We start from the raw sequence: 18111 nt of genomic DNA, 5'->3' as shown, positions 1-18111 counted from the left end.
GGAAATCTCTTTAAAGCTAGCCATAGATGGCTCAATTTTCTCTCTTTCAACCCGAAAAGCTGAACAAGTAAAAATTAATTGATTCCCCCATCTATGCCAATAGCATGGATGGAGAAATCTCCACTGCTGACTGTGTAAATAAAGTGTCGCTGAACAGCCACTGCCATCTGATTGGGTTGGGCGATAACTTTCCACTGAGCTCATCGCTGTTGTACCGGAGCAGTATTCTCACCGAATGGTCACGGTGGAGAATCGGGAAACTTCAGACGGTGATCAAGTCAGTGACCCAGCCAGCCGAGGTGACACTTGCAGAGCAGCCTTGTGTGTCAAGCCAGGGACCGAGCAGGCCAGCAGGGATGAAGCTTGAGAAGTATCGGGAGTGCCAAGCTAGGGACCCAGCAAAGAGGCGAGGGGTGACACTTGAGGAAGATACCACCGTGAAGATTGGAGGAGCTCAAAAGATTCAGTGGCAGTAAATACGTGGGTCTAGTGAGAGACCGGGAGCTCAGTGGGCTGAAGAACTACAAGGAAAAGTTATAGTGAAGCTGAAAGAACTGTTACGTTTGTGTTAGGAACTGCTAAAGACTGTTGCCAAAGGGATCAGCACTCCTGCACGTGCAGATGTGGCACCTTGCTGGGGCCTTTCCCTGCACGACTTTCCTATTGAATTCTCAAAGTCTGCTAATTGAACTTGCAACTATTCAAGGGTGTCCTGGCCCTAACTGTCTTTCACCGATAAAAGTTTGTAAGAGAAATAAACATCTCTTTTGCATTTAAGAAGTGTCTGGTGCCCAATAACTTTCACCTTGCACCCAATTTTCCCTTACAACCCACCACATACAGAAGGATGTCAGCTATCGCTGTCCCTCAAGGTTCTCATTAGACTGAAGGAGACCTTGCTGCATCATGAATGACTGAGGCCCGGTCATTCTGCGCATGTGTGGCCGCTGATTATAGACTGCTGTGCATCCATCACTGTAAAGATGTAAACACTGGGATGTGCAAGGAGATCCAAACAGCCACTGTACCTCCCAGCCTGTCATTGAGTTTTTACAGGCTGGCTACATGCGGCTGCACAGAACACCTGTGGCTCTAAGGACACAAAAACACCACCCTCTGTATGGATGTATGGATATACGCACCTGTGTGAATAAGATCAAAAAGTTATCTGCTGTTGAAAGTGCTAATATTTTTTTTGCACTGTGCGGCATGGCAGCTGCTTGACATGGGACCCGGAACAGAAGACAACAAGGATCACTGTAGCAGTGATTCTGTGCTTTCACAGGGATTGGCCAGGTATGGAACATTCATGCTTACATTCGTCCAAGCTGAACCAATGTAGCTATGCAAAAAAAAAATATCTAGAATTCAGGTTTAACCTATCAAATTATTTTCTAGTGAATGAAAAATGAAAACTTTTTTATTTTCATCCTTTTGTTCTCTAGTCATCTGTGTTCAGGCTTTAGAAGTAAGTTGCAATGTTGACACATAGAGCCCAGAGTTCTTATGTCAAAATGGTTTACCATCCTGAGGCACACGACCGTTTTCCTCGACAGAATCCATCAAGAAACTTGGTGGCAGAGCTTTTTTGCCGAGGACAGGTTGTGTGTATGTTTTTCATCGAGGAAACTGTCGAGGAACTCGACGAGAAAAAAAGAGAATAAGTTATTTTTCCTCGAGGGGAGTCTCAATTTCCTCGTCGTGTTCCTCGTTGGGCTGGTTTTCGACGAGAAACACGTTCGTGTGTATGCGAAGAAACCCACGCTTGCTCAGAATAAAGTATGAGACGGGAGCGCACCTTCGGTAAAAGTAGCGTTTGTAATGGAGATAGCACATTTGTCACGCTGTAACAGTCTGAAAAGTGCAAATTGTCTCTTACCAAACTTTTACTTGACACGCAGTAACATGAGATGCAAAAGCAGCCCCAAGGGTGGCGCCAGTGGAATCGAACTTCCCCTGCCGTTGTATGTGTTGTACGTCACCGCGTTTGAGAACGAGGAGATTTTGTCTTGACAGTGTGTACGCAAAGAAAGCTTGTCGAGTTTCTCCACAAGCCTGACAAGGAACTCGTCGAGGAAAAAGATGTGTCTTTTCCGACGAGTTCCTCGGTCGTGTGTACGAGGCCTTAGTCTAGGTCTGGTCATTACATCTCTGTAGGCTGGACTTTCTGAATTTGTTACATTTTTGCCTGAAGCATGATATTCACCAGGCACAGATCAGTTGTGCTTCTGTTTGTTGAGAGATTATACATACAACAAGTATGGAGCTGTCAGATCCATTGAATCCAGAATAGAAGAATCACATAGGGGAACTTGGCAAATTTACTTATAGAGCACTGGTTACAATTGGAATATTTACGTGTATGGAGATCTTCAAAGTGGTATACACTATATTACCAAATGTATTGGGACACATGCCTTTACACACACATAAACTTTCATGTTTCAATGGTTTTTATTGAGAGTTACAAAACATGTTTGACATTTTGTCATAAACTGTTTACCATAACTCACTATAAGCATATAATGTGGTCTTTACAGAAAAGCAAGTTATTTACTTCTGCCTAGCACATCTGTTATTGTATTATTGCAATTCCGGAAAGAACGAAACACTGAGGCCCCGTACACACGACCGAGTTTCTCGGCAGAATTCAGCCAGAAACTCGATGGGAGACGTATTCTGCCGAGGAAACCAGTCGTGTGTACACTTTTGGCCGAGGAAACCGACGAGGAACTCGTCGAGCCAAATAGAGAACATGTTCTCTATTTCCTCGTTAGTCAATGGGGAAACTTGGCTCGCCGAGATCCTCGGTGGCTTCACAAGGAACTCGACGAGCAAAACGATGTGTTTTGCTCGTCGAGTTTCTCGGACGTGTGTACGGGGCCTAACACAACCAATTAACATTTCTGTAGTCTAGAAGGCACTTATGAATATCACCCGGTCCCCCCAAGGGGAAGACCAAGACAACAAATGACTCCAGAAGAAGAAAAAGGCAAAGAATAGAAGTAAGAAAAAAGGAATATCAGAGAGTAAAGTGCACTCCCTAAGGTTGGTTTGGTGAATCCCTGATATCTCACAGGGGGTCTGACAAGTATTTTATCCAGGGTTCCCATACCTTGTCAAATTGGGCTCATTTAGGATCGCTGATCCATGATCCATGTCAACTTATTTCTAACCAAATCGAAAAGGGATCATGGGTGTCTTCCATGATCTGGCAATTGCTATTCTGGCTGCCATAAAAATGAAAGCTACAAGTCTCTCTGCTTCTTTAGGTGTGACTTCTACCGGGCATCCCAGAAGAGCTTGTTGCAGGGATTTAATTAAATTCACCTGTGTAAACGAGAAGATAAAATTGTAAAGGCGGATCCAAAAACGTTTCACCTTGGGACAGGACCACCATATATGAAACATCGTTCCTTCCAATCCGCACCCTCGAATGCAAGAGGAAGAGGCCCCTGGAACGAACAAGGCTATTCTTGTCAGTATCATGTACCATCTAAGCAAAACCTTGTAATTTGCTTCAATTAATAAGATATTTATGTATGATTTGGACGCGCACTGTGACGTTGTGGACCACGCACACATGAACTTTAATGGCATCCCAGTCTTAGTCCGTAGGGTTCAATATTGAGTTGGCCCACTCTTTTCAGCTATAACAGCTTAAACTTTTCTGGGAAGGTTGTCCACAAAGTTTAGGAATGTGTCTATGGGAATGTTTGACCATTCTTCCAGAAGTCCATTTGTGAGGTCAAGCACTGATGTTGGACGAGAAGTCCTGGCTCAAAGTCTGTGCTCCACCCCAAACTTGCTTATCCATGTCTTTATGGACCTTGCTTTGTGCACTGGAGCACAGTCATGTTGGAACAGGAAAGGGCCATCGCCAAACTGTTCACACAAAGTTGGGAGCATAAAATTGTTCAAAATGTCTTGGTATGCTGACGCCTTAAGAGTTCCCTTCACTGGAACTAAGGAGCCAAGCCCAACCCCTGAAAAACAACCCCACACCATAATCCCTCCTCCACAAAATGATTTCAACCAGTGCACCAAGCAAGATGTATTCTTGTCCAATGGTGCAGTTTTGAGATGCCATATAACTGGATAAAAGGGCAACACAAGCGTTTTTTAGTCTCAAAGGCTGAATAAAAAAACATTAAAGCTGGCCATACACATTTCATTTTTGGTGTCTCAAACTTTTAATTTCCTATTTTTGTCACAATTGTAGAAAACAAATGGAGGTTTCTATTAACTGTAAGGACAAACAGACAATTTCTTTCACCGCTCCAGGTGAGTCTCGTAGATCATCAAGGGTAGTTTGAACCACCAGGGTGCCGGCAATGCTGATTGTAGCAAAAACGAAAAGAACTCTGGACAGCCGCACTCCAAAATGACTTAAAATAAAGTTGGTCTTTTAATGTAAAAAGTACATACAGGCACTGCAAACAATAGATACAGATTGGCCGACGCGTTTCACGCTGCAATTCAGCGCTTAGTCATGGCAGCCATGACTAAGCGCTGAATTGCAGCGTGAAACGCGTCGGCCAATCTGTATCTATTGTTTGCAGTGCCTGTATGTACTTTTTACATTAAAAGACCAACTTTATTTTAAGTCATTTTGGAGTGCGGCTGTCCAGAGTTCTTTTCGTTTTTGCTATTAACTGTAAGGAGATGGGATTAAAAATGCCCAAACAGAACTCAAAGAAAAAAATCTGCTCACTTTGGAAGACATGATTTGATCTAATCTTCCAATAAACTATTATGCCCGTACAATCGGTTTGTCTGATGATAACGGACCGACTGGACGAACCGATCGTGTGTGGGCCCCAACATGGGCCCCATCGGTGAAAAAAATAGAACCGGTTTTAAATTTTTCTTATGGTTAAAAAACCGACAGAAAAAAACGATCGTCTGTGGGGAAATCCATCGGTCAAAAATCCACGTATGCTCAGAATCAAGTCAACGCATGCTTGGAAGCATTGAACTTCATTTTGCTCAGCACGTCGTAGTGTTTTACGTCACCGCGTTCTGACACGAATGGATTTTTGACTGATGGTGTGTAGGCAAGACTGATGAAAGTCAGCTTCATCGGATATCTGATGAAAAAATCCATCGGATTAGATTCCATCAGATATCCGATCGTGTGTACAGGGCATTAGAAGTTGTCAATGTAATGCCACATTTTGACTTTAATATCTGTTAATTGATCAAACCTGATGCCGCGTACGCGCGGTCGTTTTTTGTGACGCCATTTTTAAAAACGTCATTTAAAATGACCGTGTGTGGGGAAAACGTAGTTTTATGCCTCCTGAAAAACACCCCAAAAAAAAATTTGAGCATGCTTAAATTTTTTATGTCGTTTTTCAAAACGTCGTTTTTTGTGTCATAAAAAATGACTGTGTGTAGGCTAAAACGACGTTTAAAACGACGTTTTTAAACCCGCGCATGCTCAGAAGCAAGTTATGACGTGAGCTTGAATGGAACAGAGTGCCGCCGTACGTGCTGAACGTAACCGCGCTTTGCTAGAGCATTTTAAAAAAAAAGATGGTGTGTAGGTAACGTCGTTTTTTAAAATGAAGTTTGAAAAACGTCGTTTTTTTCATGAGAAAAAAATACGTATTATTTTTATCACAAAAAACGACCGTGTGTACGCGGCATTAGTGTTATGGCATAAGATTATTGGCAGACTATTAAGAGATTAGTCTCATGAGATCAATCTCATAGGGTGTAAACAAATGGGGGAAAATTACGAATGAGTGACTGTTAAATGATTCATCTCCAGGTTGTTTAATGCAGAGAGGGGATCAATCGGTCAATACTACTCAACTTTTTGTGACTGCGGAAGAGTGATTGCTCAATTATGCTACTGAGTACATTGTGTGTAGCAGCTGGCTTTTAAAAATAATTTTATACAAACAAAGAGACTGATCTCATGCTATTTTGGTAGGAATCAACCTAATAGTCGAGCCTAGTTGGCAGCTGAACAGCTCACAGACAAATGGATGAGAATTTCTTTTGTAAATAAGTGACAGCTAGGACACTTCCTAACAGATGATCTAAATCTCTTAAAATAACACAATTGAATAGCTATTATCTGAAACTAAGAGATATATCATCTCCTCTTAGAGCAGGGATATTTAATCCAACAACAAATTTATATGTTCTACAGAAGAAGACATTTTTGGTGGCATGGTGGATTTAGCCATTTGGTAGTTTTCTTGTGTTTAAACGCTGTTTGACAATAGTTGAAAGAGCCTGAAAGCTGCCATATGGGTGACCACAATTAGGCTACATATAGAACTGCAATGTTAAAGGAAACCTATGGATGAAGTATGAAGCTCACCACTTATGAGTTGAGTTGAGTGGCATCGTGATATAGCCCGGTCATTTATCCCGTAGGATCGCGATACGCTTGACCTGGTTGTCCAGTAGCTTCAAGTAGTTATGGAGTCAACCATCAGGATTCAAATAAGGAGATTAGGAGTTAAGATGGCATTCCAACTTCTATTGATGAACATCATCAGAAATATCTGTAGGGCTTGAGTTTTTTGGCCATTTTCTATTGGATGAACAATCTTTTTTTCCTTGTCCACTTTTCCTTCATAAGATTGTACTTAGTACATATGAGAAATTCCTGTAGCTTAACGCATTGTTCTAATATTGTATACTTTGGCACCCTTTCATATGTATTTTGAATGTATGATTTATTTTTTTATGGAGAAAATCATGATTGCTATCTTTTGTACAAATGTTTGTTAGTGCAAGGAATCTACCACAATTCTGGTAAGCACTGTCTGATGCTAGCTACACAAATTTGGATCTTCTTTCAGACATCATCTGTTAGATCCACAAAATGTATTACTCTACAGGATTTATATAGTGCAGCACTTTACAAAATAAAGGGAGACAGTGCAGTTACAATACAATTAACCCCCCTGGCGGTGTTCCCGAGTCTGACTCAGGGTTACATTTTTTTGCTGCGATCGGTAACCCCGAGTCAGACTCGGGCTCGCCTCGCTGAATCCACAGGCAGTGTTTACTTACCTTGTCCCTGGATCCAGCGATGCCACCGCGCTGTATGAGCGAGCGGGACCTCGCTCGATTCACACAGTGCCTCTGTGTGCCGCCGATCTCCATTCCCTGCGACGTTACGACGCACGGGGGCGGAGAACGGCGCCAAATTCAAAAAAGTAAACAAACACTATACATACAGTATACTGTAATCTTATAGACTACAGTACTGTATGTAAAAAATACACCCCCCTTGTCCCTAGTGGTCTGCCCTGTGTCCTACATGCACTTTTATATAATAAAAACTGTTCTTTCTCCCTGCAAACTGTAGATTGTCCATAGCAACCAAAAGTGTCCCTTTATGTCAAAAGTGGATTTAGAGCAGCTAGAAAACAGCGATAATAAATTATAATCACTTGCAGAATTGTGCGATAGCGATTTGTGGGAAAATTCGTCATAAAAAAATAAAAGTAATGACAGCGACAATTCTGCAACTGAGCAAATTTCAGTGATTTTGAGTTGATTACATTATTGAATAATTTTTATTATAATTATATTATTATTTGTTATAATTATTTATAATTATTTATTATATTATAAGGCCCCGTACACACGGCAGAATTCAGCCAGAAACTCGATCGGAGCCATATTCTGCCGAGAAACCCGGTCGTCTGTACACTTTCGGCCGAGGAAACCGACGAGGATCTCGTCGGGTCAAATAGAGAACATGTTCTCTATTTCCTCGTTAGTCAATGAGGAAACTTGGCTCGCCGAGATCCTCGGCGGCTTCACAAGGAACTCGACGAGCAAAACTATGTGTTTTGCCCGTCGAGTTTCTCGGACGTGTGTACGAGGCCTGATTTATAATTTTGTTTTTAAAAAAAATTTCATACCCGGGATGCCTACTAGACTCTTGTTTGAGTGAGTGAGTGAGTGAGTGAGTGAGTGAAAAACTTATATAGCGCAACACATGCGAACTAAATCGCCTCTGGGCGCTCGTTGTTCCTGTCTCTCTTGATATCAAAAGAGATGAGTTTTGATCTGTCTTCTGAAGGCCAAGTGGTTCTCCTCCAACCGAATGCTGGTTGGTAAAGCGTTCTAAAGTCTTGGACCCTGGAACGCGAATCTTCTTTCTCCTTTGGAATTGTATCTGGCTTTGGGTATCTGGAGCAGAATTTGGTCGGTGGATCGCAGTACGCGATTGGGGTTGTAAGTTTTTATTTTTTCGCATAGATATTGAGGGGCCCTTCCATGGATGCACTTATGCGTCAGACAGATATTTGGTCAGATGTTTGGTCAGATTTAAGTGAGTTATTCCTAAGAATTACAGGCCTACAGTATAAAACGCCAAATTTCCTTGCAAATAATGGTTCCGCTTTCAGCACCTAAAATCTGAAATAATCATACCGCCGGGGAGGTTAAGACAAGAGAGTTAGGAGGGCCCTGCGCGTGAGAGCTTACGAATTGTGGACAACAGCTCTGACGGGTGAAGGCCTACTTAAACAAACATTCCAATTATATCCAGTCACACTATGCCGTTGTTGGTAAACTTTGCTGATCTGAAAGGTCAAACCTGTAACAAAATCCTTAGATGATCTGAAAAACCAAATTGGAAGCTAAGTCTGCATGTTTGTGACTGGCATTTTGTCTACAGGTAATGATCCGATATGTAAGCGGCCGATGTTAAGCTGTGACAAGACCTGTTGCGGGAGATGTGGTATGGAAAGCAGAGATGTGAAGTGGTGAGAAGAGATTATATAAATAGTGAGAAAAGACTTGATGATGTAGTTAATAGGATCCCAAAAATCATCGAGGAGATCTGAAGTACTGAGGAAAGATCTAAAGTGGCAAAGAGAGATCTCCTATGGTTAATGGCACCCCAGAACGTAGTGAGGATTGACCTAAAGTGGTGAGGAAAGATTAGAGATGAAAAGCTGTGTTTTGAAGCGATGCTGAACGTTCTTTGGCTCTGTAGTCATCTTTGTGTCACTGTCTTGGCAGAGGTCCCTGTGGAATGTGGCAGAGTAGGGAGGGCCTATAAAGTGCAGCTGTGCTACTTGGAAAGCGTGAACATGTCTGAATGGAAGATGATACCTCCCAGAACCTTCACACGGAACCATCAGCTTCTCACAAAGCATTCACATGTATCTCTCAGCATCTCATTGAACCTTCCCCCATGCAAAAAACAATAATCCCTTAAAATTCACAACTCTGCAATACCAGCCTGCTTATCACAATCCTTCACAAACACACCACACCAGCTACCTAGAAAGCTTCGTGGTCCATCACATCTGCATATCATCTATCCGAGGAGATGCTACCTTAGAAGATATCTAAAGGCTGCTGTTGACTTCTTCTTCTGAAAATATTAGTTGCCAGACTGTCATGTGGATCTGACACCTTCAGTTTTTTACTGTCTTTGCTGCATGCTTGTTCTGCATCAGTGGCTCAGAAAGCAAAGCCAGAAACCGCCAGACATTTAGCATTTTTAGGAGATCGGCAATGACAGCCTGCATGTTAATCTTAAGCCCTGTACACATGGGCCAGAATCTCGTGAGGAAAAAAGTTGTTTTTCCCGACGATATTCTTAGCAAGAATCTCTTGCCACCCGAGTGTACAGACTCTCCTTTCAAAAGAACCGCAGTTCTTTTGGAAGGCAAGAACGCGGTGACATCATCGCGTACGACGAGCATGCGCTCGTCACATTCGATGCCGTCGCCGCCATCTTTGCTGCACCCTACCTATGCCTAGGAAGCTACCGCACATGCGTTGAAGTCATTTTGAGAATGCGCGGGTTTCCACAGCGACAGGTAAGTATAAACACTCTCAGGTTTCTCGGCAGGTAAACACTGCCGAGAATCACAACGAGAAAATAGAGAACATGTTCTCTATTTTACTCGTCGAGATTTTAGGCAGTTTTCTTGACGAGAAACCTGAAAGCCTCATACACACGCTCGGTTTACTCGGCCAGCAGTTTTCTTGCTGGTTCTTGCCGTGTATGAAGCCTTGTACACACGACTGAGGAACTCGACGGGCGAAACACATCGTTTTCCTCGTCGAGTTCCTTGTTAGGCTGTCGAGGGACTCAACAAGGCAAGTTTCTCCATTCCCGTAGAGGAAAAAGAAGACATGCTCTCTTTTTGGCTTGACGAGATCCTCAACAGCTTCCTCGTCGAAAAATGTACACACGACTGGTTTCCTCGGCAAAAAAAAAATCCCAGCAAGTTTCTTGCTGGTTTTTGCAGAGAAACTCGGTCGTGTGTACAAGGCCTGAGGCTTGAATGTAGGCTTCCTTTAAGGGCTTGTTCACAATGGTCAATTGAGCTGTGTTTTTCTGCACATAACTGCACTGCACATGTATGGTGAAGACACACAGAAAACAATTTTTTTTTTATGTTCTCTGTGTACACCATACATGTACGATGGTGTGCAGAAAAAAGCAGACATGGGGGGTTATTTACGAAAGGCAAATCCACTTTGCACTACAAGTGCAAACTACAAGTGCACTTGAAATTGCACTGGAAGTGCAGTCGCTGTAAATCTGAGGGGTAGATCTAATATGAGGGGAAGCTCAGCTGATTTTATCATCCAATCATGTGCAAGCTAAAATGCTGTTTTTTATTTCCCTTGCATGTCCCCCTCGGATCAACAGCGACTGCACTTCCAAGTGCACTTGGAACATTCCCGTGTGTTCCAAGTGTGAACAGGCCTGTGTTCCTATTCCTTATCTGTTCACTATTATTCAACATTCTGCAACAGGCTTTTTCAATATTTAAGTGTACGTAAAGGTAATTTTTTTTTACGTTTTGGATTGAGTGTGCAATGGTTGGAACCTCTATCAGGTTGAATCCCCTCTAAGGCCTCGTACACACGACCGTTTTCCTCGACAGAATCCATCAAGAAACTTGGTGGCAGAGCTTTTCTGCCGAGGAAAACGGTCGTGTGTATGTTTTTCATCGAGGAAACTGTCGAGGAACTTGACGAGAAAAAAAGAGAACATGTTCTCTTTTTCCTCGACGGGAGTCTCAATTTCCTCGTTGTGTTCCTCGTCGGGCTGGTTTTCGACGAGAAACACGTTTGTGTGTATGCTAAGAAACCCGGGCATGCTCAGAATAAAGTATGAGACGGGAGCGCACCTTCGGTAAAAGTTGCGTTTGTAATGGAGATAGCACATTTGTCACGCTGTAACAGTCTGAAAAGTGCAAATTGTCTCTTACCAAACTTTTACTTAACACGCAGTAACATGAGATTAGCAAAAGCAGCCCCAAGGGCTGTGCCAGTGAAATCGAACTTCCCCTGCCGTTGTATGTGTTGTACGTCACCGCGGTTGAGAACGAGGAGATTTGGTCTTGACAGTGTGTACGCAAAGAAAGCTTGTCAAGTTTCTCCACAAGCCTGAAAAGGAACTCGTCGAGGAAAACGATGTTTCATTTACGACAAGTTCCTCGGTCGTGTGTACGAGGCCTAAGGATATTCACTAATTATTGTTCCTGGTGACCATTACCATGAAGACAGAAAATTAGGGGGAAATTAAACTTTACAGTTGTCACCAGAGTAAAAAAAAGTGAGGATACATCATCCAATGGTGACAATGGCTTTGGAGATATCTGTCTAAAATAAAAATAAAAACATTTTTTGTTGCGTTTCCAGGACAAGAAGTGAAATTAAATCTCCCCTGTGGGACACAGACAGCAAAAAATAACTTGATTGGGGTTTTAACTCTTCTCTACTGTATCCAAAACCAAATCATGTTTAGGATATAGACACAATTAAAGTATTTATTTTTTTGGCTGATCAGACAATGTAGCTGGCTAATAGGTATTTCACCCTAAAAACAAACACAAAAAAAAACAAAAACAACAAAAAACAATATATAATATATCATATCCAAGCTAAACTGTTGTCATGCTATTGCCATGTTGTGCCCAGGCTGACTCTCATAAACTACTTTTGCCACTGTTTTACTGGAATACCATATCTATCACGTGTTTAACGATATGCTAAAACCTGCTCTTAAAGTATTTTCGTCCACATACTTTCCATATAAGATGACAGTCATGTCAAACTTGTGTCACCCTATATTTTAAAACAGAGATTCAATATCCTCTTGCCCAATTTTTTTCTACCTCATTCCTCCATCTCTTCATGCCCCCCTTGCTTCCAAAGTCCACCTGTTGCTAAGAAAGCATCGGCCCATGTGGCTTAATGACCTCATTGGCCTAATGATTGGGGCTGTAAACACACAGAAACACAGACAACTGTATCACCCTACCCCATATACATCTGCTCTGTCACCGGCCTGTCGTGTTCTAGTATTACACTCACTATGTCAGTTATGCGGATCAGCCCCTCTACATTGCACATTAAACAGCTTCATTTGTACCATGGGTTGGTCTTTCCATAGTTACAGCCGCACCCCAATAAGAAACTTCACACAGCTTACACGTCAGTCCTGCTGCTCTTGCTCATATAATGTATCCCGCAAATTAGCCTACCGCTCCGTATCAAGTCTGTATCAAGATTAGACACATAGCAACTGAACTGACAAGCTTATTGGCTGAACATGGAGATTAATTGTCTAATACGATCGTTTTTCGGCATGAAAAAAACAACGTTTTTAAAAACGTAATTTAAAATGATCGTGTGTGGGCTTCACATCGTTTTTCATGTTCATGTCGTTTTTCGGGTTGTAAAAAATGATCGTGTGTGGGCTAAAACTACGTTTTAAACCCGCGCATGCCCAGAAGCAAGTTATGAGACGGGAGCGCTCGTTCTGGTAAAACTACTATTCATAATGGAGTAAGCACATTCATCAGGCTGCAACAGACAAAAAAGCGCAAATCGTCTTTTACTAACACGGAATCAGATAAAAGCAGCCCAAAGGCGAATAGAACTTCCCCTTTAGAGTGCCGTCTTACGTGTTGTACGTCACCGCGCTTTGTTCATCATTTTGCGAAAACGATGGTGTGTGGGCAACATCGTTTTTAATGATGAAGTTGGAAAAACTTCGTTTTTTGGACATGCTGAAAAACGACGTTTTTTTCCATGCCGAAAAACGATCGTGTGTACGCGGCATTATGCTTAGTGACCAATTGCAACCAATCAGAAGACACTATGCTAAAGTCAGACTGGAACAAAATTGATTCTGCTTGGTTGCTATGGGTTACTGCACTTTCAGTTAGAACTAGAATAAAACTTTGTTTTTAAGGCCAAAAAACTGCACAATTTCAAGATGTCTTCCATATACAAGTAAGTGAACATATTTGACAGCACACCATGGATCAATACTTCCGTCCAAATGTTCCTGTTAATGAGAAAGATCACATCACAAAAATAGGTGTAATGTTTTGGAGCCGCACAGGACCCCTTCGTCAGGCATGTGGTCACATACCTGACAAAGGGGTGCTGCACGGCAACGTCATACCTGGCGAAAGGGCCCGACGCAGCTCCGAAACGTTGCACCAATTTTTGTGATGTGATCTTTCCCAATAAAAGAAACCTTTGGACGGAAGTGTTGATCCATGGTGTGCTGGCGAATATGTTCACTAGCTTGATGTTTCCAGGACCCAACTGGTAATCGCTATAGCACCCACCATTTTAAGAGCCATACTTTCCAGGAACGTGTGCGATCGGAATATTGACATAAAACTGTTCCATATACAAGTGACAATTGACCTAAAAGTGACCATAGTTGAGACACCTTGAGTACAATGTAAACTGTAATAATGATAAGAAGTGTTTGCTAGGAAATGGGGTAATTATCCGAGAGTCTGATTATTTTATATAATAGTAACCCTCCATGTATGGCCAGTTAGTTTCGAGAGCTTTCCACCTTAATCACCCAATAAAAGTCATCATTTGGGTGCTGTATTTTCCTATATCCATAGCTAACACAATTGAAATATTCAGTTGTGTGGCATCATTGTGATATACAAAAACAGCTCAGACTCTGGCTTCTTTAAAAACTCATATTTACGGTAACTCTCGATTAATGGAGGGAACACATATCAACAGTTGGATGCGGTCATAAATCACATCCTTTATTCATGGCAGCCAGTGTCATGTTCTAAGTTGATTATATGATGCATTTGATGATTGTGGATGCTATTTGCACACCTGATGTGTACCAGTTTCCTTCTCTAGCTGATTCTGTACCCCCAAAACTGTTACTGTCTATCTTTGTTAAATGAAAACAGATTAGATAAAAACAATATTCATACACTCCACAATTTACTGTCACCGGTGACTGTTGCCCGCAACTGCAGCTGAAGTTGTATGTATATTATAAATCTCAATAAAAATACTTTACAACAAAAAAAAATATTCATTTATATCTTTACAAGATATACAGGAGCCTACGTTTATGCATTATTAAGGATAAAGGGTGACATATCATCATTTATACCAAGCAACCCTATTAAGCAGATATGTAATTGTGTAGCAATAAGAGTGCAATTGACAATAGTGGAGACACAGAATGCACTTCTATTGTCCATGAGGCAAATAAGTCCCAGTGTTTCATGAGGCAAATATGTCCCAATATTTCATGAGGCAAATACGTCTCAGTATTTCATGAGGCAAATACGTCCCACTCCCAATATTTCATGAGGCAAATACGTCTCAGTATTTCATGAGGCAAATACATCCCAATATTTCATGAGGCAAATACGTCTCAGTATTTCATGAGGCAAATACATCCCAATATTTCATGAGGCAAATACGTCCCAATATTTCATGAGGCAAATACGTCTCAGTATTTTATGAGGCAAATAAAGTCCCAGTATTTCATGAGGCAAATATGTCCCAATATTTCATGAGGCAAATACGTCTCAGTATTTCATGAGGCAAATAAAGTCCCAGTATTTCATGAGGCAAATAAGTCCCAATATTTCATGAGGCAAATACGTCTCAGTATTTTATGAGGCAAATACGTCTCAGTATTTCACAAGGCAACTAAGTCCCAGCATTTTATGAGGCAAATGAGTCTTAGTATTTCATGAGGCAAATAAGTCTCAGTTGAATACAGTTTTTTTTAGCCGTGGTGGGATTCTAAATTGTAAGACGCCATACAAAAATACAAATCACTATTTAAACCAGTGCCACGATTAATATCACAGCTCCCTTACGAAGACATAAAACCATTTGCCTCAGAGACACAATTCATAGAATTTGAAGGTTATATTACAGTAGATTAAAAATCACCATTAAATAAACACTCTCCGATCATTTTTACAGCCCAGGAATCATATAATGCCCACCCCCCATTTAATTCAATAAAACATGGTGGATGACAAAGCCATCCATCATGAATGGGGACAGGGCGAAACTTCCGGTGACAGCTCCTTTCAGTGATGACTAATGAATGAGCGTGCGTATGTGTGACATTCATCTCTCATACTGTTAGGGAATGTGCTTAGTCGTATCTCTAAGCAGCATGATTCCTGAAACCTGGAAAAGACACATATCGCTGTTGCCCTTAGTCACGTTTGGCATTTCCAGTTCAGGGTGCAGAATGAAAGCTGAATTATAATTAATTGCTATGAGCAATGAACCGTATTTTTCTATTTGCTCCAGATTCTATAAAACATCCCTGTGTGTAGGTGACACGTGTCCGGTCTGGAAACTAGAGTTGCCCGCTACGACACAAGGTAAAAATCCATTGGTTTCAGTTCACTTACCATTTTGGCGGTTCACCTCAACGCCTGCGGAAAGAAAGGACAAGCTGGAGGTATCTGCTAGCTCCTTGGTACAGACACTCAAAGATTTCTCTTTAAAGAGTTCCCTCCAATTTGTACTGTGCCCATTCACACACCTGCTCCCACTTCGGCCCTGATTGGATGCCACTAACTACAACACCCCCCCAGTCCCAATCCCATGCCAGCTAACCCCTGATTGGATAGACGGGCATTTTACCAAATTTAGCCTGTGACTTGGGAGGGGGGCCAACACAAAAATAAAAGACCAGGTAAAGAGGGAGGGGTCAGTGACATGTATGAACACATGGCACTCTTCTCCCTGTATATAGTTAAAGGGAATTTCCAGCACTTGCCATCCCCCCTCTCTCCAAGCAACCCCTCCCTGTGAAAGTGCTGGAGCCCCCGGATTTACGACAAGGTCTGGAAGGGCCGGAGAAGAATAAGTATCAGATGACTTCCTCAGCCCCTACCATCAGGGAACAGATTAGAAATAGAAGCAGCTGCAAACGTGACTGGCCATGGTACAATCTATGTCGCGAGGTGCAGGCAAACAGACTATTTACATTCTGAGAAATGTCAAGTAAAAAAAATATAAAGAAGGAGACTGTTCATGTCATGGAATTTGCTACAAATACGCATAACACCATAGCAGTCGTTTAGTTATCAGTTTTGAGTCTGAATGCTCTATGCAAAATTTGTTAGGGCTAGAGCAATCTACGTACATAAACTATATTGTCAAAAGTATTGGTACGCCTGCCTTTACAGGCATATGATCTTTAATGGCCTCCCAGTCATATGCCCCGTACACACCATCACTTTATGTGATGAAAAAAAATGACGTTTTTAAAAACGTCACTTTAATTGACCGTGTGTGGGGGAAAACGTCGTTTTATGTCTTCTAAAAAACGACCAAAAAAAATTGAAGCATGCTTCAATTTTATGTGTCGTTTTTCAAAACGTCAACTTTTACTTCACAGAAATTGACCATGTGTAGCAAAAACGTCGTTTAAAACGACGTTTTTTCACCCGCGCATGCCCAGAAGCTACTTATGAAGCAAGCTTCAATGGAAAAACGTGGTGAACGTAACCTCGCTTTGCTAGAACATTGTGAGAAAAACGATGGTGTGTAGGCAACTTCGTCTTTGAAAATTGAAGTTTCAAAAACGTCACCTTTTACTTCACAGAAAATGTCGTTTTTTTTCATCACATAAAGTGATGGTGTGTACGCGGCATTAGTCCGTAGGGTTTAATATTGAGTTGGCCCACCCTTTGCATTTATAACAGCTTCAACTCTTCTGGGAAGGCTGTCCACAAGGTTTAGGAGTGTGTCTATGGGAATGTTTGACCATTCTTCCAGAAGCGCATTTGTGAGGTCAGGCACTGATGTTGGTTGAGAAGGCCTGACTTGCAGTTTCCGCTCAAATTCATCCCAAAGGTGTTCTATCAGGTTGAGGTCAGGACTCTGTGCAAGCCAGTCAAGTTTCTCCACCCCAAACTCGCTCACCCATGTCTTTATGAACCTTGCTTTGTGCACTGGTCCAAATAATTTTGTGGAGGGGGGATTATGGTATGATGTTTTTCAGGGGTTGGGCTTGACCCCTTAGCTCCAGTGAAAGAGCGTCAGCATACGAAGACATATTGGACAATTTCATGTTTCCAACTTTGTGGGAACAGTTTGAGGATGGCCCCTTCCTGTTCCAACATGACTGCATACCAGTGCACAAAGCAAGGTCCATAAAGACATGGAAGAGCGAGTTTAGGGTGGAGGAACTTGGCTGGCCTGCATAGAGTCCTAACCTCAACCCAATAAAACACCTTTGGGATGAATTAGAGTGAAGACTGCGAGCCAGGCATTCTCATCCAACATGAGTGCCTGACCTCACAAATGCGCTTCTGGAAGAATGGTCAAATAATCCCATTGACACTCCTAAACCTTGTGGACAGCCTTCCCGAAAGAGTTGACGCTGTTATATCTGCAAAGAGTGGCCAACTCAATATTGAACCCTAAATACAAAGACTGGGACTCCAGTTGGGAGGAATAGTGCCCCATCTTTGGTGCCAGTGGGGGGAATAGTGCCCCATTGTTGTTATCAGTGGAAGGAATTGTACCCCACTGTTGGTGTCAGTCGGAGGGATTGTGCCCCAAGGACCAATTACCCTTTTTTTTGGCTGCTAGCGGGGGGTGAAAAGTGCCGCAAAATGACGGTAAAGCGCCACTAAAGTGGCCCCAGTGTTAAAGTAGCTGGAAAAATGTGGAATAGACTCCCTCCAGAGGTTCCGGCCACCTCAGTAGATTGCTTTAAAAAAGGCCTGGATTATTTCCTAAATGTACATATTATAACTGGGTACTAACATTTATAGGTAAAGTTGATCCATGGAAAATCTGATTGCCTCTCAAGGGATCAGGAAC

The 18111-nt window shown here is 42.1% G+C and overlaps 1 protein-coding gene across 1 annotated transcript in view; it reads right to left on the bottom strand.

Annotated features, from left to right (window-relative positions):
• Nucleotides 1-15767, bottom strand: part of TNNC2 (troponin C2, fast skeletal type) — a 68552-nt gene extending 52785 nt beyond the window's left edge. Inside the window, exon 1 of the mRNA XM_040330246.1 lies at nt 15684-15767. Within this exon, the coding sequence (XP_040186180.1) occupies nt 15684-15686 (3 nt within the window). The 5' untranslated portion in view covers nt 15687-15767. The remainder of the gene's footprint in view (nt 1-15683) is intronic.
• Nucleotides 15768-18111: the final 2344 nt, after the last annotated feature.

This window comes from Rana temporaria, chromosome 12, assembly GCF_905171775.1.
Source record: "Rana temporaria chromosome 12, aRanTem1.1, whole genome shotgun sequence".
NCBI lineage: Eukaryota > Metazoa > Chordata > Amphibia > Anura > Ranidae > Rana > Rana temporaria.
The sequence above is the reverse complement of the archived record's forward strand: the minus strand, read 5'-3'. Positions and strand labels throughout refer to the sequence as shown.